A 22669-nucleotide genomic window follows, 5' to 3' on the forward strand; every position below is an offset into this window, starting at 1 on the left:
AAACTAAAACAAAAATGTATTCATGACCCTGATTTGAGATGCTGACTGAGAAATAGGTCTGTTGCCTTCTAATTGTAGCCTGGGTAAACTAGTTCTGCAGTGGATAGAAGGATTTAAGGATAAATCTGGTTAATTAGGATTTGGGTCTTCTTTCAGCAGTTAAAGTCATCATTTTATCAGTAATAATTGCATGTTACAGAGCGAGAAAATTGGGAACACAGTCTCATAGGGCAAGAAAGACAGTCAGGTGAGTCAGATGATCAGAAAACATAAGCAAACTAAATGTACTACCTAGACTGTCAACTTTTGAATTTCTGGTTCAGTTTTGACCCACTGTGCTTACCGTAGTAGAGCATGGACAGTTGTTCCAAGCATGGAGTTCCACAATGAGGGATTATTACCAACCTTCCTGGTGTGCTCACTTTCGGTTTAATCTCCAAATAAAGTGGTTTGGTACTTGATTACAGATAACATTTTGGATGACAGTGTTCAACATAAACACTTCTCATATCACAAAAGCTATCAGACTAAGCAGAAGAATTGGCCACCTGGGCAGTGCCATGATGAAAATTAAGCTGGTGGTCTAAGTAATCGGTGCAGCGGGGGTGCTATTACACTCACTTTATCGCACCGTCGTGACGAAAAGAGAGCAGAGCCAGAAGGCAAAGCTCTCAATCTACCGGTTAATTTTCATTCCTACCCTCACCTATGGTCATGAAGGCTGGGTCATGACCGAAAGAACGAGTTCCAGGGCACAAGCTGCTGAAATGGGTTTCCTCAGGAGGGTAGCTGGCGTCTCACTTAGAGATAGGGTGAGGAACCAGGAGTAGAGCCGCTGCTCCTTTGCGTTGAAAGGAGCTAGTTGAGATGGTTGGGCATCTGGTAAGGATGCCCCCTGGGCACCTCCCTAGGGAGGTGTTACAGGCACGTTCAGCTGGGAGGAGGCCTTGGGGAAGACCCAGGACTAGGTGGGGGGACTATATCTCCACCCTGGCCTGGGAACGCCTCGGGATTCCCCCAGTCGGAGCTGGTTAATGTGGCTCGGGAAAGGGAGGTTTGGGGTCCCCTGCTGGAGCTGCTGCCCCCGTGACCTGACCCCGGAAAAGTGGACGAAGATGGATGGATGGATAAAGTGGTTTGGATAATCTGGCTAAACTTTTGACCATCTGACCATCTGTCTGAATGTTGCCATGTCCCAGATCTCAGAAATTACTTTAAGTGTAATGTTATCATACCTAACAAAAATGCTTATTGAAACTACAAAAATAAGACCAAGGTTGTGACAAAGCAGAATTATTCTTCAAACTCAAAGTTTCTCGCCTCATCATCATTTGATACGAGCACAGCTACGGAAGACGATTAGGGCCACGTGAAAAAATGTCTTTCAGTTCTAAGTTTAAAGTCTGAATTCTGACTTTAATCTTAGAATTCTGAGAATAAAGTCAGAATTCTGACTTCATTCTCATAATTCTGACTTTATTTTCATAATTCTGACTCTAAACTCAGAACTCAATACATTTTTTTCACGTGGCCCTAATCCTCTAGAGTACATTGCCATATTGTGAAGACAGTTCAAATAATTCTCATGCTGCCTTCTTGATGACTTATTTCTGTCCATAATGGATTGAATTAGTGTGTCTGCCTTACCATAAAGAGTGATTGCTCACAGCTGTTCAATAACTAATACTATATTTCTGCAATCAAATGGAACAAGAACTACATGAACGTTCATAATCACACAATACTTTTAAGAAGTGAGACTCTTTTCCCATGTTACAATGACATGTTGCAATTATTTGGTATTATATTACACACTTACTGGATAAATCTAAATCAGATCTTAGAGATGACTGTTCTCTTCTGTATAGGAGAGACCCTCTCAGCTTAGTATAAGAGCAGCTATTGGACCTCTATTGGGCCTAATTCATACTTAAGTGAGAAAGCATTATCTGACATGTTGTTGCAGATAAATAAACACAAAAGGTACGAATTTTATGTCAAGCCGACACATTGTTTGTGACGGCAGGTGTTGCGCACCTGCTCTTTGCTATAAGCTTGCAGATGCTGCCATGTGTCTAACACAGCTGTGATTTGACACCAGATTATTCACCAAGAAAAACTTAAATGGTGAGAATACGGAGGGTGACGTCAAATTTCCCTCATCTGCCTGACATGTATAGGTATTCTCCTTGTATCTCCCTTGGCGACTCTTTCTCTTTTCTTCCAAACACAGTGAGATCGAAAATTCCCTCCACCTCCAACATTTCATCACGCGTTGCCATTTCCTTCACGAAATATAAATAACCTTCTGCAGGGCTTGATCCCTGGCTGCTATAATAACAATGCGCGCTGTCACTGAACTATAAATACACAGTTGACACTTCTTCACAATGAGGTATAAATCAGCCCTAGATATGGCCAAGTACTTTCCAGAAAGCTTTCACTAAATCACCTGCATTGTGGGTTTAAAAAGGCAGAGGTCTGCGAAATGGAAGGAGGTACGGTTTGCCTTGCACACTGCAAACATTTAAAGGGAAAAAGGCACACAATACTGTTCAGTGATGAAGGACACAGTATACTTTGCATAGTTACCACTATTAACCAAGTTGGATTATGAAGTGGCAGTGGCATTGTGAATAATCAATCCTTCTGGCCCTTGCTGGAAAAAAGGACTGCATTGGGGCTCTTGGCGTAAGAATAGAGGAGAGTAGGGGTGAGAGCGTCTGGGCTCAGCTAGACATCAGCAGGCGGTTTAGGGTCAAAGCATGGGGGGTCAGAGGAGTGCTTACTGAAAGCAGGGACACAAGCAGCCAGGGTAGTACTTACGGACTGGCTCGGTCTTGAAAGTGCTGGCCGGGCTGCTCTCGCCTTCGCCTTTGCCGTTGATGGCGGACATCTTGACCTCGTAGGTGGTCTCTGGCTTCAGGCCAACGATGGTGATTGTGGTCATTTCTGTTGGAAGTGATGTGCCGTTATTATATGCAGGTATACAGGGAACCAAGAATAAAACAAGGAATATGGGCAGCAATATATGTTCTTTATGTCCTAATGTGTGTTAGATGCAAAAACCCATTTTCTGTTCCAGTCACAATGCAGTCTGAACGGAGTGCTGCTCGGGTGTGTAGAAAGTTTATTTCTTTTTTTGTCTTTATATTGTTTGACTATTGCTGATTGATTTACTGCTGAATATGGTCAGTCATGTGACTACCTGTCCACAACAAACGTGACTCTTGTCAATTGACCATGTGACTACTGGCCAATAGGCTATAAGATACAGTTCAAATGCAAACATTTTATACTTGCATTGATGAAGGTCTCACGGCCAAAACACTTTGCCTTGTTTTAATGATTTATCCAAGAAATATAATAAAGGATTTTTAAACTTTACCCTCCTGAGTGCCTATGTTCTATAATTACCTTAGAATCCAGGCAGAGTAGGAACTATTTTGTAAAAGCTAATGGTGGATCCAAGTATAAAGAACATTTGTGAAATTGTTCTGGTTTTTGCTTTTAGGCTCAGTGTGCACTTGTGTTGTTGTTTTCTTATTAAAATTATAACATTTCACAAAAGTTGACTGATATCTCACTGTGGAACACAAATAATATTAATTTCATGGCCTCGGTGTAAAACAGCAGAGAAAATTCTAAATGTGCTTAACATTAATATCTCAATGTGTAGGACTTTCAGAATAATCATGCACAAGTAGAATATTTATCAACATGGTGCCCTCCGTAGCAGACGCTCTTGAACTCTTGGATTTATTTCGTTATACCTCGTTTTTCCTCATAAACAACATTTAGAATAGAAGGTAAAGGAAGAATTTCATTGTACAGGGAAACTTGTTTTTAACTGCGCATACAGTATGACAATAAACCCTTTGACTTTGTTGGGGAAACTACAAATACGGCTAAAAAGCACAAGGCCAAATTCATTCATGAGTGGGCTTTTAGCACCACCGGCATCAGTGAAACTGATGTCACGGCAGAAACCATTCATGTTTAGATGAGATTTACAGCCGTCCCAGAGTAATTTACCAATAATTACCACATGCTGGTTTCCTCGGCTTCTCTTAAAGGTTATTGCCACAAATCATAACAATAGTATCAAATTTGACTGGTTTTGGTGTGTGTTCATCATTGTGTTGCTACAATGCATTCCTACTGCAGTATTAAGATAGAGAAATTAATCTTTGAGCAATTAAGGAAACATATAGCCTGAATGATTATGGACCAAGGTTACAGCCTTAAAGCTGCAATATGTAACTTGTTTCACATATAATGTAACAATAAACCCCAACAGTGCCCTGGCCTATTTGAGATTTTGAGCTATCCGTCTATGAAATGTGTTGTCCCTAACCAAACAAAATGGAGTTAAATGGAATTTGGACCAAAACAATTGTTTGTGACAGACAAACGTCTAGACAAAGACTGATGTTTTTCCCCTCTGTGCCATATAACTCAATTCTTGTCCAAAAACTATTAAACTATTAATTTGACTATTAACACATCAATAAGCTACACTGTGACGTATTGCCTCATTACCATGACCAGGCTGACTGTAATTATATCGATCCCATGCACACCTTCCTGCTAAAATAGCTCCCAACGAATGCAGTATTTATTTTACCCACCACAGTGTCTAGCTTTTTTTAGGAAATAGTTTTGCCAGACCTTCCTCCCCAGCGCTGCGGAGGAAGGTTTGGCGAGTTCACACAGCATTCAGGCATGGGAGAAAAACTCTGCTCTGGTTTATTGGCATTTCTTTAAACCAATCACAATCGTTATGGGCGGTTCTAGGTGCACTACGGAGCAACGGCGCCTCTGCAAAATAACCTCGGAAAGGAACTTGTTTTTGGGGAACATGTGTACGTTCAAAGGTTGTTTTAGTCGTGTGACAGAAAACTCAGATTGGACAGATAGTCTAGCTAGCTGTCTGGATTTACCCTGCAGAGATCTGAGGAGCAGTTAACCATAGTCCTCAGAAATCCACCGCAGTTTAAAATGCCAACACAAAAGGAAGCCTAAGGTAATGGATATGGCCGAAATGAGGGACATGTGGCGGAATTCCGGTGGCACCGGAGCAATCCCGGAAGTGGAACGTCATGGATATAGACTAATGCATTTGTGACCGGTTTTTAAGATTTTCCTTTTCAGTAAGAATGAAAGGGCTTGGGGCTGAGTGCCACAGACTGGGTAGGGAAGTCAAAGTATTAAGAGATGGATAACACATTGTTGGTTTTTGGTATTTTTAATGGGATTTATTGACAATAACAAAAATATAGGAAATGACAACAAGCCTGTTGCCAGTATGTTATAGCAAAGATGGGTATTTTTCCAACACATATGATATGAATTAATAGGTTTACAGGGTACAGTATAAAGCACAGCAGGTGTAGTTTAACTTTGAGTTGAAGCTTTGTGTATGTGCACACTGCAGATGTAGATATATCTACACTGTCCCATGGTGATGGGTGTGGTATGTCTATCTGGCAGTACTGCTTTCAAACATGTGATGGCAGCCCTGGTTCATAATATTGTGAGAGACACTTTAAACTCAATATCCTTTTAATTGACACATTTCAGCCACTTCACAATTCTTGATCAGTAACAAATTACTTATGTCCTCCCTGGCATGTTGTAGCTTAAAAAACTAAGCCTTTAGTATTCCTGATTTAATATAATAACGCTACAAATATATATTATATGTGTGATTTGGAAAGGCTTTAATTTATCAGATGCGGTGTATCTAATGTGGTTGAATGAAATATGTTTGGTAACATTTACAGTTGGTGTGTGGGTGCATGTGTTTTGTGAACTGTATACGCTTGCATGACATTGGCTCCTGGGCCTTGAGATGACAGCGGAACCTGTCAGCCACTGACTGATAAGTTCCATGTGGCAGACAAGACAAGAAGCATCCAGATTTGTAAGAGCCACAAAACCCTCAGTGGGATGTGGATATTATCTGGGGGCCTGTCAGTGTTTGAGCTGACTGTCATTTAGGCTACACTGTGTTCCCCCTCCCCTCCTAACATCAGTTACTGTCATGTTTGGATTAACGGTTGTTGCTAGCTGAAATGTTTTCTATGTTTGAGATGAGCTCTAAAGAAATAAACTCTAAAATAAATGTGTATGGATGGATAGAGGAATGTGTCAGTGTTTCAGAGATATAAGAACCATGTTGATGAGGAAAAATGTACTCATGAAAAAAGCTTTGGGTAATGAAAACAGGGAGTGTAGCTATATTGTAGCCATGTTGCTACTGTCACACCTAAGCCATTTTTCTTTTTGCCTGAAGTTGGACAATACATTATACAACTAATATATATTTGTGAAAGCTGCACCATGAAAAGTCACTTCTCAGTTTCTCTTTGCACTTTAACAATTACAATAAATGATGATCTGACATCTTATGATCAAGAGGCAACATCTGCAGTTAGAGGATTTCTAAACTGATTTATGGATGTTATTTATTAACATATTAACACATTGGATGCTGAGTAGAACCTTCTTCTTCCAGATGACATTCGAAGCAAGATGAGTCATTTGGGTGCTAAGGATTAAAATAGCTCAAGTGGGTACTAAGGTGTAGATGATGTAGGTGACGCATCTTAAAAGACCACAAAAAAACATTAACCCTGAAGAGATAATTTAATAACATCCCTTGCACATACTCTGCTCGATTAAATAATTCTATTTTTCAAGAATTTTTAGGGGAAATGTGTGTAAGTGGTGGTGACTTAGGGACTTAAAGACCAATTCAATACATAATCACACTGAGCTGAAATCACAGCAGGTGTTTGTGATCATGTGATGCAAAAAAAATATGGGCGGAACAAATCAGCCATCCAATGAACTTTGGTCAGGAGAGATAGGTGACTCACCGTCATTAGCATCATGCTCACTGCCAGTCCAATCCTGGCCCGGCAAACGCCATTCCACTTTGTACTTGATAATGGGCACTCCACCCATGGAGTCGGGCTCCTCAAACGCTACCACTGCTGTGCTGGAAAATGGTTCCACTTGTTGAATTTCTGGCGACGATGGCACCTCTGCAATAGAGCGCAGACGAAAGAAAACCTTATTAAAAACTAGCAGCAGAAGTCTTTTCATAAACTAGACTTTCATACAATGTAATGATTCACAAAATGCATGTATCTCCCAGGATAACCTGTATGCAATGTTCATGAGAAACAACTTGGCATTGAAAAAATGGTAATCAAAGTTTTAAACCCATTTTAATAAGCTAGTTATTGAAAGGTAATTCTGTAAATAAGTATAAAGTCGCTGTATAAGAGCCTTTGAAATAAAGCCATTGAGCCTTTTTAAGAGTGAAAGGAGTTCAGTGTCTCTACAATGCAGGGTTGCAGGACTGTATATGCATGCCTTACCAAACTGTCTATGTATATTGGCAGGGAGAGAATTCCATTTAAATGCATTAGAGGAGCTGATGTGGTTGGCTCAGATTGATACCGGCCACTGCAACACATGCTAATAATGCCTACTCTAAATCAACACCTTTGACAATTGTGGTGCTGGCAGGCCCCTAGTGCCCCAAAGCCTCTGGTCACCAAATGACTGAAGATCTGTTGAACACGCCTGAATAAGCCTGCAGCGACAGCTTTACCTCCAGCCTGAGTTGCACTTTGATTCATGAAGATGGGTGTCACAGAGATGGAGCACCCTACACGCTTTAGTAGTTTTCTGTAGACCTGCTACTGTAATCTCATCTTTTAGCGGAAATTAGTATGTTATTTCCATCCATTCATATGGGTCTACAGTGTCTTTACAATTGGGCTACTGTTCATAAAAAAATGTATACAGTATGTTCATGCTTTTTTGAGTTGAGGGACTCTCTGACCTTTCCTCTCGTGCCTCTATAGAGCTAAAATTTCAGGTGGATTACCAAGACATTTACTTATCCCATCCACAGTCCCCCAGAGGTTGAAAGCCTTTGATTTCACTGACGCCATCAACTTTGGTCTGGGGACACTTTAAATGAATTATTTAATTTAGCATTGGTACCTCTCAAGGAACAAAATCACCTATGTGTTGTGCATTTAATGGATCAATCTCATTGTTTGATGTAATGAACGGCTTTGATCTGAAACCACTGCTCAGTGCTGGTAATTAAAAAGCAAAACTGGATGTTTTTTCTCTGTGTTAAAAGGGGAAGGAATCAACTAATCATCAATCCATATATGTATGTCTGCAAACTTCTCAGAGCAACTCACCACCATCATGCAAACAAAAACACCAAAGAAAATGATCCTCCTTCTGTAAAGATAAGACTACTGGATCTTTTCTGGATTGTGTAGCATTAGTATGTCATGCAGAAACTGTTCAATTACCCTTCAAATTGAAATCATTTTGTTTAGTAAAGCTGGTTGCCTTGTGTTACTTGTCGAATTTTCTCATTGACATATCAATGTGGAAAATAAGGTGTGAAAATGTATTTGAGTTGTGTTCTTTTAGTCCAACTACAGTTGGAGGGAGCCACTTTAGGTATACTAATGAGTTATGCAACAAATGAAAAATCAGAGAGAAAACATCTCAAAGGGCCTACAGTATATTACACAGTGGCAGCAGAGGTTGTTAGTACAATTAATTTGGCTACTCTGTATTTAGACAAGGTCCTGAGTGACCTTCTTCCTCTAATGGATCCAGAAACATTTGCATACCAAATTCAAAGCTTAATTTCCAGTGAACAAACCTGCTTGGATCAGAAGGAACTCCTTAGAGTCAGTGCCCATCGCATTGGTTGCTGTGCAGTTGTAGCTCCCAAAGTCATTCTGAGAATCAGGTGTAATCTGAGAAACCAAAAAAAGACAAAAACTCTGGTGTCATGTGGTGAGGCAGTGCAGGTGAACAAGGAAAAAAATACTTGGAACAGAGTAGACCCGTGAAGAACTTGAACATGTACCTTATATCAGGGTCTTCAACGTTATTTAAGCCAAGGACCCCTTAACTGAGAGAGAGACGGAGCAGGGACCCCCTACTACATATACTGTATAAAATGAAGTTGCATATTAAACTGGGCCTACAATAACTTGTAGGGCGGCCTAAAGCCTTTATACATACCTTTTTAGTGCATAGAATACTAAGCTATTCAAATAGCCTAATAATAATGTATGTATTTAAATAATGTTCAGCATGCATGTGGCACAGTGACTCTTTAGGATGAACTGTATCAGTGGATGGCTATCTTAGTGACTACCTATAGGCCAGTAAGCCTATCCTCAGTGGGGATTTATATTTGCTAATGATATGTAGGATTCATGTAAAGACTTTTAATTTTTTTTTTTTTACTTTAAAAAATGAACAATAATTTGGACGCCCCCCTGCATTGACTCTCCTGATCTCCTGGGGGTCCCGGACCCCACTGTTAAAGATCCATTCCTTATAGGATGTAATCATTAGTTATTGGTTTTGTGCCATTTAGCAGTTTATTCCTGGCTGATCTAGAGTAATTCATTTGGAAAGTGATAGTTATGCAGATGCACAGATATCTATTGTAGGAACTAATCATTACACACTGGTTCATTAATATAGCATCTAACACTCTGTACTCAATAACTTGTCTACTATTACGATCCTTGATTCAGAGTTGCTCCGGAACTACTGGCTAGCTATTCATGTGAAAGATATGACATACCCTGCCAATTTTTATTAATTTTCAAAATCACTTCTTTATGTATTCTCTCAACCCCTGTGCTTTAGGCGCAGCTGTGGCTCAGCGGTTGCCTCTCAATTGGAAGGTTGGTGGTTTTATCTGATGAGCACCTTGTACGGCAGCCTCGGCCACATGGTTGGTGAATGGTTCATGTACTATGTAAAAGCGCTTTGAGTAGTAGTTAAGACTAGAAAAGTGCTATATAAAAACAGTCCATTTACATTTTGTATTTCAGTAAGGTGTAACAGACCTCCAAGTAGCTGACAGTTTGTGTGTTGTAGATCTTCATGTTGGTGGTGTTGGCAGAGGGCAGCTGGAGGCCGTCCCTAAACCAAACCACTGAGGCTCCGGGGTGAGCCTCCACCTCGCAGCTGATGTTGGCTGCGTTTCCCTCCCACGTGTACACAGTCACTCGACCCTGGATCTTTGGAGCATCTGCAGCAACACACAAGGGAGTGAAGATGGAAAACATGGCATGATTGGAACAGTTTACTAATAATCTAAAGTGTCTGCATATTCAATCTAATTCATCTGGCCAGGAGAGCATAAACTATCCACAGGGAAATAACAGAAAATGCAAGGATTAATCCTTTTTAAACAATGATAAATACTGCATGTGCGTAATTTTTCGAGGTGGGCTTATGCAATAGGTCTGAATAGTCAAAACATTTACATATTTTCTCCTTTTTCATCCATTTCAACTGGAAATTGTCATAAGGTCAAGGAAAGATTTAGACTTAGAGAACCAATGGCCCCAAGAGAATTTAGACTATGCAACATTTAGAGGCAATGTTGACTGGAACTGCGTCTTTTAAATATGAATGTAAAGTGAAGAAAATACCAACAATGTACAGTACATCCATGCATTACTACGCATCAGTGCTTTATCTGGTGTACCAGGCAAGTGCACATAGCCTGATATAATAAATAAAAACAAATAATTAAAAAGTTGTAGTGCTCAATAAAAAAAGAATAAAGTAAGAAAAAGCTAAAAAATTGTTCCACAAATACTAAGACAGCACCATCGAGATTAGGATACTTATCTAGTCAGCTTAACTTTCATGAGACCATGGATGTTTACTTTTTTTGTTTTAGGAAATTTTGTCTAAAGCTTTAACTCCCTCATAATCTCTAACAGAGAAACACTTTCTTTATCCCTTTGTAGCTCACTACAAGACTTTCAGAATCTTAGAATTCCTGTTCTGCTCACACTATAACACATTTTGTCATGGTGACATGGGGGTGCATAACATATTGGATTTGGCTATGATGAAATAAGTAATTGAAAACCTTCCTAGTGTCGGTAACCTGACGCAACAGATGGTTTGTTACATAGAACTATCTGAGAAGCCGCCATTGGAAACGGTCTGAAAAAAAGTAGGCACTTTAAAACAATACCTGGCAGGGGATTGGATCTGTCTATCGTGTCCACCATTGTTGTTTTTAACGAACAGTCGCGGCCGTCACCTAAACACCTAAAACATGCCCATAGCTGCCAGTACAGTAGCTTCTCACCGCATGCTGATTAGTTCGGTGCGCTGCTGTGCGGACACAAACGCATGTCTTGAAGCCTGATAGTACGTGTCCACAGGAGCGTTTTTGGAAGGGAGGGATCGCCCTGCTTCGGCGGTGATTCGAGCTGGACGTCCCAGATTGCATAAAGTAGCCTGGACCTCAACTTTATGCAATTTGACTCCCCGTCTCTTCTTGAATTGCTGCAACATTACCAGAATGCGTTGCCCTGCTGCATACATAGACAATGAATGGGAAGCGTGGAAATGACGCTGCCTGTGGACACATACCTTGACAATATGGATTTTCGTGTGATATGTGATTGCACGATTCTTGCATGATCTTAAATTTCACAAGAATCCAGCTGCCATGCAAGGTGTATCTGGGACAGGGAACGAAGAGGTCAAGTAGGCTTAAACTAAAGGACCTGTTCTGTCGGGCATGAGCACCAACTGTTCCAACTTGAGGATTTTTGCTTCCGATTTCAAAAAAGTATATAGGACAAGCAAATAGTGACAAAAGCCAACTAGTCTATATTAGGCTTTGGTTTGTACATGCATTTTATCAACATTAATAAAATCTTAATTTCATCTCATATGTATATGGCCCAGTACTAACTCTTTAATTCCTTCCAGTGAGTGAGAACGTGAATAGAGGAAATGTTGATTAATTCCACATCTTGTTTACACACGCATATGTGTTATCATCAAACCTGTCAAATCTGGAAAATCCACAGGACTGATAGGAATCAGTCAGCTGGGAAAGGCCTCATGGAGCTTTCTATTGCAGGAGCAAGGAATTGTGGGATGGCAATATTGCCTTTCTTCCCTGAAGCTCCTCTTCTCAGCATTTCCAGCAGATCTTATCATGACTACCAGGGAGATACTTCATTTACAAATCTTAGCGATCAAAAAAGACATTTAAAACACACTCCCGAGGGCAGCTGGAGCAATCACGGCAATGCTAACAGAACCCACAATGGTAAACAAATGCTAAGTGTAGTATAATGCCGGCTATATTTAGCTTAATTCTATTGATGATTCAAGGCAATGTCTTTTACTGTATGTTATCCATTTAAGTTTAAGAGACACCCTATGGTGGTTTAAATGGACATCAAATTGCTATTTTCTGCCAATTTTACTTGTGACAAAGAGTCAGTTTTAATGCAAGATGCTTCAGCTCAGCAATTACAAAAACGTAAGTGTCTCACAGAGCTGAGTGCCATTATTACACAGTAAGTCTAATAGGCGTACAGTCATATAAGCGAGAGCCTTGAGTCAAGAAAAGTAACAGAGCTGAACCCTGTCAGTTCCAACTCTGATGGTAAATTCAGCTGGTTCATTTTGGATTTGATGAAAATTGGATCCTTCCCCTCACTGCAACTACTCTATATTGTGTACCTGCTGAGATACATGTAACACTGCTACCATTCATACTATGGTGCCTGGCCCGTTTAGCAGCCTACTTGAATTGAACTGATTGCATATAGTCCAAACAAATTGTTGGCATCACATTTGAAGGAGGCTATAACAGGAGATTGGAGATGGTTTTCCTGCATTGTTTCGTTTTATTATTTCCTGCTGACATCACTGAGCAGTGCTTCTGAATGTGGTGAAGTATGCTTTGCTTCCTGAGTGCTGTGAAATGCTGTGGCCCCTGACACTGCCGGGGCTTTACTTCTGACCCTGGATCCTTGAAAACTAGGCAGTGTGCTGCAGCTGGAATTGAAGGATGAGGCTGAGTCAATAAATGCTCTGTCTCCTGCAGCACTGATTAGATTCTTGCTCTTTCTATCAATGCTGCTTTGGGCCTTGTTGACTCACTACAGTGCCTGCGACCTGCCAGGTGAGATTATGGATTATTGCAACTAATAGGAATGTATCTGCTACTGGTGCTCATGTAACGTGATTGCATTCAGGTTTTGCTTTACACATTAAAAGATTCATAATATACAGTCACCTGACTGCATAAATGCTGATTCTACCATGTCAAGGATAACATATATAGAGGAAATAGTCTTTTTGGTAGGGTTTCTTTGGGATGAAAATGGGCAGAAATTTCAACTTATTGCCTACTGGCCGCAAACAATGGTTCTCTGCACCATGACTCTTAAAATATAGGTATCATTAAAGCAATTAAAACGGTTGATATCTGCAGACCCAGAGAATATCACGTGAAGTGTTCTGAACGCAGTAGAAAAACTAAAAGCTAGTATGCACATGGGTTGAAATGTCTAACTGTATAGCCAGCAGCACAGAGACGAGTAGATTTGAAGAACCTGCTTGCAGCTCAAACAGTGTTTTCATTGGACATTCATGCTAAACAAACCACAGCTGCTGACAAAAACGGAGCTCACACAGAGAAGTTATTAACACTATCAGTCCTCCAGCAGCAACCATAGACACACTCAGCCCAGCTAATGGGATCATCCTGTGCAGCAGATAGGAAGTTCCATGCCTCGATAACGTCTCCATTGTGTGAGTGGGCGAGTGGTGATAGAGGGGACAGAGAGTGAGAGCTGTGCTCAAGACAAAGCACCTTTTTTTATCGACAATTGCTTGGCAACAATCAGCTACCTGATTACTTGCGGATTACTCTAGCTAACTGCAAGCACTCAAACAACTCTATCAATGCTGCGTTGTGATCATATCTCTGAGCAAATTGCTGGCACATTGAGCAGGGCATGTTACTCAAATTAAGCCTTCACTGGTTTTATTTATCGCATTCTCTTTTATCAAGGTAACATTCAATAGCTTTGAAAATGAGATCAAGTATGATTTGGCTTCCATTGTGCGCGACCAATCTTTCCAAGGATATGTTTTGAGTATGCTAAGTTACTTATGGGAAAATGCATGCAAAACACTGGGGCACAAGTACATTTCTGATTCTGTAATTCTGCTTGATGGGAAAAGTATGTCAGGTTTTTACTAAGGATAATGTAGACCCATGTTTGTTTCGCCCCTGTATTCCAGCACATTAGAGTTTAAGTGAAACTGAAACTATGAAGTTAAGTAGCTGACTTACAGATTTATTTTAAGTGTGTTCACATCCACAATCAAATTACCTAGGTAGAAATTGTAGCTCTTTTTATACAAAGCCCCATAGGCAAAAAAAAGTCTATCACACTGTTGATGCTAAATGAATATGACCACCTTCAAGCAATTTAATCATGGTTACATTTAAAATGTAGAGCGCCGGAGTACAGAGGCCAAACAAAGTTAGGGTTAGAAAATATAATTCAGGTTTTCTTGTGAGCTTCAAAGAACATTCTTGCCATTCAAAGAATAGTCTTGCCATCTTTTCTTGATGGTCCTATCTCTCACCTCATAAATCCGGACCGTCTCTAACATATATATAAAGGAAAAATGGTTGCACAAGCGTTTTTGTCCAGAATTAGGACGCTCAAAGTCCATAACAATTAGGCAGTTGCACAAAAATAGGACAGATAAATGTTAAGCCTCAAAAGCCACTGCACCTTGAGGCTATGTCAGAACTGAGACCTTTGTTTCCATGGTAACAAATCGAAGCGGTAGCCTACCACTGACCCAGCAAACCCTGCTTTCTTGCCCACCATTTATCCCCAGGATCAGAGGCCACTGCCCAGTCTTTGGTCTTAACAATCACTTCCCCTGGTCCTCCTCTGATTTTTGGCATTTAATATTTATTTATGTATTTGCATCCAGTGCCATGTTTTTATGTAGTCTAGCAGGGGGAGGCTGTTACTCGATCAGCCATGTTTTTGAGTTTTACTTTACCCCCCAAAAATAACATAGTTATGAATCAGACAGCTTTGTGCATCTGATGTCAAGCACCAGTCATGTGTAAGTTCAAGCTTAGTTTGAACATAGTGTGGTCATTTATGCAATAACTCCATAAAAGTTAGGTACAGTGTAGGGTTATGATAAAACTTACATCTCCTCCGAGCAGGTCAATAACTGGTACCGTGGCGGAGCAGTTAGGAAAATGCTAGGAACCAACAATAGAAGAGCCAGAGGAAAATTCCCTTTGATATTTATACCAGAAGCACATTTCTCGTGACAGACTTCATCTCTTTACATTCATGATGACGCTGACATGCACGCTCAGTCTTGTGCTGTACGGTGACTGCTTCCCTTCCCCAAGGATGGGAATTGCCGCTGGCAGCCCTTTATTGCTTGTAAAAAATTTAAATCTTGCAACCGTTAAGTGTTAAATTCAGCAGAATCTTTTTGCAAAGATGGAAGATTTCCCAGACTTTTGCTATCCATCCATCTGTCTATCTAATGTTAGTTACTTCACACACACACACGCGCATACATTTTCTTTCTCTTTTTTTAAAAGAAGTCTTGGAGGCCTCTTTATTTCTGTCCTAGTAGTTTCTTTCTTTTCCTTTAAATCTGAAAATGCACTACAGTAGGTGAAACTTCACTCTCTGTGACAGTGTTTTTTATTAGGGGCAAGCCAGGTAAATAAAAATGTAAGTAGAGATGGGGCAAATGAACAAAGTAGCAAGTTTAATTTGAAACTAACCTTAGAGCCGAACAGCAAGTGTTGACTTTGCTCGATGGTGTTTTAAGCCCCCAACGTCGACTTCAAGGCAACGCTGCGACCGTCAATTTCAAGGCACCTAACCCTAACCTTAACCCTAACCATTGCCTAATCCTAGTGCCTTCCAGGCAGCGCTGCCTGGAAGACAAAGTTGGGGCTTATAACACCAAACATCGTTGACTTTACTCTTGAACCTACTTACTACAAACCTATTTTCAGCTGGTGCAACTAGCTGCAGAACTCCATCTGAAGACGGAATATTAGTCTGTCTGTTTGTTTGTGCAAAGCTTGTGTTATTGATTTTTCTGCCCACAGGTAAAATCAACAGCTAATGAACAAAACCCAGAACAGCTGTCAGTGGGCTGTCAAAAGATAATTTAGGAAACAGAGGAAATCCCAACCTGAGCTGAAACAGACATGTTGGGAAAACTTATAGGCACCAAAAACGTCAATTACAACACAATTCCCAATGGAGGTCCAGATCACGGCCAATAAAAAAAGAGATGTATGCCTGTGACTGTTTCCTTGAAAAGAATTATTTTCACCTTTATATCCTGACTTAAGCACTTTAGTCCCTCTTTTATCTCAGCATCGATGAATTTGTCTAACACTGACGCTTGTTCTTTGACCTATATTAGTCTATATGTGTGATAGTGCCTACGTGTTGAAATAGGATTATAGTCATGTGAAAAATATTATTTCACATCTGCCATTAATAATTAGTCTATAAAAAAGGTCTAAATAAAATCAATGCAGTCAATTCTGAGTTCAATTACACAATACTATTTTTTGTCTTCAACAAATAGTTCAACATTTGGGGCAATACATGCATTTGCTTTCATTCTGAGAGTGAGATGAATTGTAAGGAAAACTTATGCAAACGTCAACAGTAACAGCAGCTGTACATTCATTCATGACAGAATTTGAACATTGCAAACTAAAGTTGGTGTGAATAACAGCACTGATACACAGTTAGAGCAGGTGTAGGGAGAGTTGGGTGACTTACAGCGGACCTCCAGGTATATGTGCTGGTTGTCCTGGCCGATGGAGTTGCTGGCGGTGCAGAGGTACTGGCCGGCGTACGTGAACACAATGTTTTTCAGGGTGAGCGAGGACACCCGTGCGTGGCTGCGTACCACAATATTTCTATCAAGGCTCTATAAAGAAGAGGAGAAAGTAATTAGTCTCACTTATAAAGACGGACATTTTCATAGAAGTGGATGTGTGTCTTGCTACTTTTTCAGTGATATCCTCAATTTGGTCTTACCACTGGACACTTCCATTTCTAGTCTGTTTGGAATAAAGTGGATAAGAATTTCTTTTAAGATGAACTGGGAACTAAACTTTATCATAACAAAGACCTGATTGACAGGTGACCTACAGTGTATTTGAATCATAGTGCAAAACCACCACGTGATGAGCCACTGGATGAAGGGAGAGTAGATTAGATAGATACTTTATTGATCCCCAAGGGGAAATTCAAGAGTAAAAGATACAACTGCAATAAGCCCTTAACACAACAGAGAGAGGATAGGAAAAAGAAAGGAGAATATTGTTCACATTGAAGCAGCTGCCTTCAATATTTATGAAGACGATAACTCAAAGGACAAGACTGATGTTATTCTGTATTTTTTCTTTTGTAAGGTGACTGCTACAGACAGGATGGGGACTAGAACTAACTTGGGATTTGTGTACAATAAGAAAATATAAAGATACACCAGCCTTATCCTTTACAGTGTGGATGTAACTGGGATTAACGTTTTATGTCAAGGTAAATGTTATTGTCCCTGGTTCAGGAAATGTAGATGGACAAGGTACACACAGCAATGTCGGCCACTGAGAAACTATCCCTGCATCGGCATTGGGGGTGTTACAATTAATCATTTTATCGATGCATCGCAATGGGGATGTGGCAATTCTGCTTCGATGCAGTGACAGACCATAATCGATTATTGCAACCCGTTCTCACTCCCAACTCGTAAAATACGGACGCTTGGGCAGTGGCTCTCAGCGTCAGATACGGCACAAAAAGCACCCGTCAGTGTATGTATGGAACGCAACGGGCAGAGCAGCTTGACAGTAGCGCTTTATGATGATATAGTATTAAAAGAAACAACGGTAGCGAGTAGTATGAAAGACCAAAATGCTGCATTAGGAGGGTGGTGGGTGGGTCAAACAACACAGGACTTTCACCCAGGAGAGCGGGGTTCGTGTCCCGTTCTTGTCCCGCATGACACAGAAACATGGATTTTATAACCCCACCCACGATCTTTTCGTAAACCTAACTGTCCACTTCTTGTGCCGCATGTCAGTCAGTACGTGCTGACCCAGAGGGTCAAAAGTGACGCCAAGAGTCCCGATGCCGAAGGAGACTTTTAGCCTGAATAACAAATGCCAAAGGACGCACTTTGAACGTGAATAACAAAACGCCAGAGGATGCACTTTTAGCGTGAATAACAAACGCCAAAGGTACATGACCAAGCGTCCTTATTTTACACGTTGGGAGAGTGAGAATGTGTCGATAATTGCCTACTGATGTTACTTGTTGATTTTCCGGTCGCTGCTTTTTTGGTTTCTGCCTTTTGTCTGTTGTCTGCTTCAGACTCCGCTACATTCAGGAAGTGTCTTTTTAAGAAGCAGATACAATAAAAAGGGGAGTTTATTTATATCTAACTGCTTGAATATGTCGATGAAAACCATGTGTAGCAATATAGAATAATATGGAGGAGGTGACGCATCGTGATTTGGAATCGATTCAAATCGTTCACAGGACAATCGAAATCGAACTGAATCGGGAGACCAGTGAAGATTCACATCCTTAATTGGCAGGGGATTCAGCGAGAGCACACAGCCCGGGGAAATACACTTCAAAGTCCTGCAGTATGTCGACTGGTGTCCCTATTAGCAGTCTAGTTGCAGGTTTACACACGATAATTGCAGTTGAATAAATTGTTAAACCTTGTTTTGATTTTCCTCAGCAGAGCGCCTGTATTGCCGTGTCTATTTGGTTAAGCTGTTGAGAGGATATACAGGGTCACTGAGGATGCTTTATTCAGAGCAAGCTCTCAGCGCAGGTATGCAGCCAACATCCGAGTACAACCAATGACCTTGCTTGCCTTTTTAATGATGCGCTGCAACCTAGGCTGATCTGCAGAGTTCATGTCACCATATACAAGGTCTACATATACAAAGAGGCCAAAGGACAGAGTGCTTTGTGTTCTGATCTGTTCTTTCTTCTCTTCTCACATCTGATCATTTTCACATAGTGTATGTTGCTAAAAAACTAACAAGCTTCCCACCAGGACAAACAGCAGCAGGCAAAAAATAAAAGACATCAATAATGAAGGAGAGCCATGTAGCAGGCCCTATAAAACCTCTGGCTGCTAGTTACAGCTTTTCTTCCTTCTGGGCGACACATAGTTTGAACCAACAGTGGCTATATATCCTTCTACTTGCCATGATTTGTTATTAATATTTCAGGCATTCTAGGTGCTTCAGCGTTTTATTTTTATTTTTATATTTTATAAATAATTGAATAGTATTTGTTGTATAAGCATTATGGCCTGAAGTGTTATCCTTTACAGAGCAGGGGGATGCAAATTTGGCAGAAACATTTGTGCTGTTTGCTGAAGATCTGAGGGAGTGTCCTGGAACATTTTTGAAAGGGCAGCATTAATCTTGTCGTACTGCAGTGACACAGAAAGAAGCTGCACTGGGCACACTGTTGGGATGCAAACAGGGATGAGGTTAATGGAGAATAATACTGTAATGATACAACAGAGGTGGAAGTGCAACAGGCAGACCAGGATTTATTCATTAATTCCAACAAATGTTTTTTTAATTATACAACTCTGATTGGTCACCAAATAAATTATAACAGTGGCTGTTTCCCATACTAAGCTGAAAACTAAAGGTGATAGAGCTTTTGAAACAGTTGCTACTAGACTGTGGAACGCTTTGCCTCATGTGAGTGGCCGCCTCTGCTGACATCTTTAAAAAGCAGCTAAAGACGGATCTTTTCAGTCAGGCGTTCGTTTAACCACATTGTTGACTGTATCCCTATGTATTTCATGCTTTTGCGTTTTACTATGATTTACTGTGATTTAATGTGCTTTTTATGATTATTGATTTGTTATAATATATTTATTTATTTAGCCTGTGAAGCACTTTGTGACTCTGTCTGTGATAAGTGCTATATAAATGAACTTTACTTACTCACTTACTTGAAATGGAAGGCATGGGAATGACTTTAAAGTCTCCCGTTTGTGTTTGTGTCACTGCTTCGTCAATACACGTTTCCCTTGTCATATTTTCTGTACTAAAACTGTCGTACAGGAGGAGACTGGAGCCAGAATCCGCACAGGCCGTGTTTATCACTGATGCAGTGAACAAGCCCAGTTCCCTCTTTATATGTGCTGCTTCTGTATTTTCACTAAATTTAAATCAAAGCTGACAAGGGTAGCTTTTCACAGTAACCAAGAAGTTGTTTTTTACTTTGGGGAGGATTTAGTTTTTTTCCTGTCAGCACCTGGATTTCTGTACACCGATAATGCAGACTGGGAACAACTGTATAGATCAGTATCCTAATGGGGATATCCATATCCAAATCACAAGGATATGAGCATATGAGAATTTTCTACTTGAATTGCAAAGGTTTGTCAGCAGTCAACATCGCAAATAATCTAATAAATATAACAGGCCAAGGTATTACCCAGACTAATAGTCTATAGCCATACTAGTGGCTCTGTGAGATTGTATAGACACTGTGGTGAGACCATAATGCTAACACACTAACACTGAAAATGTTAACTGCTGTTAAATGCTGTTTTGTTTTTTTTATCCAGAAAGGTCCCTTTGAGTTAAAATATCTCTTTGGCAGAATAAAAAGTTTCAAGTACAAACTGGGACTGTAATTTGTTTTGCAGGTATTTGGTCATAGGAAATTTGATCTGACAATGGCACCAGATGAAAAGTCAGGGGCTCACCAACGTCATTACAATTGGTCCTGTGGGTAACAGGATGTCTGTTCCAAATTTTACAGAAAGCAAAGCATTTCAACCTGCTGGTTGTACACTACAACGACTTGAGAAACTTTAGATTAAAGCCCTTTTCCACAGCAGGAACTCTACTAAAGTTAATTATGCTATAACATCGTGTCATTTATTTCCCCCTGCATCGTTTGGCTGTGTGATGTATCCATTTTTTTCTGCCAGACTCTGATCTTCTGGCACACCTTTTCTTCTCTAATTGCTGACTCCAGCTCCTCTGTATGGCTTCCTCGCCCTGATTACAATTGAGGGCCTGAGCACCTTCATTTGTCCAACAAGCATTCTCCATTATTCCTATATAGTGTAGGGTGCCGTACAGATGCTGTAATACAACAGATTTCCAAGCCCCTCACAAGATCACAGTAGAGTCCATGCCTTGCTACCATTAGTTAATCTAGTTTGAATACTAAATTTACTGCATTTTTACTATGTATTTAAGACTGACGAACCAACCGTTATACACCATGATATTGTGTTCTTTGCTGACCTTATGAGTTGACGAGGATTGCCTGACTGCTCTTTTCAGCATAGCTGACATCAGTGGCATTCAGGGGGTAGGGTATTATAATCAGATCTTGTTCTGGTTCAAGAGTCATGGAATGTGCACTTCTCGATGAAGTAAAGACACATCGTAAAGGCTTTGGAGCTCTCATTAGCATAACATCGACATTCAACACGAAAACATGTCTGTCTTCACTGCTGTGGAGAACCATAGACGGTACCATATCTTTAGACACATAATATATGAAGACAGGTATCTTCATCATAGATCATGAGACAAGTTTGTTTTGTGGTATACCTGTCTTTAATGCTGTTATCTACACAGCCAGATACAAGCTGCTGTATCAGGTTAAACACGCTATTTCTATTCTTACTCCCATCACCCTGTAGAGACAAGCAATGTAAGAGAAACCAGTGGGAAAAAGAGAAAGGGAACGGTAAACAGTTAAGGGCATGCGCAACAAACACATTTCTCGACAATCATACTTAACTACAGCAAAAGGCTACACTTTCCACGTACATGGTAGCTAACTAACTACAAAAGTAAGAAAAAGCTACGGAGAACTCACCTACAAGTAATAAATGTACTTTCCACATACAATACTGTACTAGTATAATCAGTAAGTAAAAGTAGTAAACTTAAAATGACTTCCATCACATAATAATACGCAACCATCACATAAGAAACGTATGCTGCAGCTGCGGTTTGCAGAGCCTTAAATCACACAACCTGAAATCCAGGTGGGTGCACTGCTCAACAATGTGACGCAAAACGGGTCACATGCTGGGATGTGTTAAACATACTTGTGATCGGATCATTTAAATAAACTTCATATAATTAGGGAAGTGGCAATGCAGGCACTGAATTATTGGCTGGTGAAATTATTTAAACCAGTCAGAGGTGAATGGTATGCTTTTAGAAGAACCAAGTCATCAGAACTCTGGGTCTTTGCCCGCTGTCAGTGTTGGTAGAGTTTTTGCACACAGCCCAGAATTATGAGCTGCACAGGTTCATCTATCATGTGCTTTTTCATTAACACCGGTTCATGAGGTTCATAGAGTATTTTCACAGAGTATTTTCACGGTGAAGTTAAATAAGGTATGAATTCCATCCCTTGCCGTGTGTGTGGCAGTGAGTGAAGTTAGCTTGTTATAGTGTGTCAGTTCTATCTAAGGACAGTAGTTCTCACTTTGTGGAGGCCAAGACTTTGCATGCTTCTTTCCAATCAAACATTACAGCACGGCGCTCATGTAGTGGTTTTGGGGATTATAATTAAATAGGCTTGTTTTATTCTTAACATCTTGGTACTAGTGTTCTACGAAATTGAACTAAATTGTAATTTGGGTGAACTGACCCAGTAAGACCAAAGAATAAATGAGTTACCTTCAGCTGCTGTATTGTGCGACT

At 40.3% G+C, this 22669-nt stretch overlaps 1 protein-coding gene across 1 annotated transcript in view; it reads right to left on the reverse strand.

Annotated features, from left to right (window-relative positions):
- ncam1a (neural cell adhesion molecule 1a) overlaps positions 1 to 22669 on the reverse strand; it is a 270441-nt gene that overhangs the window by 39779 nt on the left and 207993 nt on the right. The window contains exons 9-13 of the mRNA XM_078265516.1: positions 16719 to 16869; positions 9924 to 10108; positions 8714 to 8810; positions 6885 to 7052; positions 2827 to 2952 (exon numbers count right to left, since the gene is read on the reverse strand). Of these exons, the coding sequence (XP_078121642.1) occupies positions 2827 to 2952; positions 6885 to 7052; positions 8714 to 8810; positions 9924 to 10108; positions 16719 to 16869 (727 nt within the window). The remainder of the gene's footprint in view (positions 1 to 2826; positions 2953 to 6884; positions 7053 to 8713; positions 8811 to 9923; positions 10109 to 16718; positions 16870 to 22669) is intronic.

The sequence above is a fragment of the Sander vitreus genome, chromosome 13 (genome assembly GCF_031162955.1).
Source record: "Sander vitreus isolate 19-12246 chromosome 13, sanVit1, whole genome shotgun sequence".
NCBI lineage: Eukaryota > Metazoa > Chordata > Actinopteri > Perciformes > Percidae > Sander > Sander vitreus.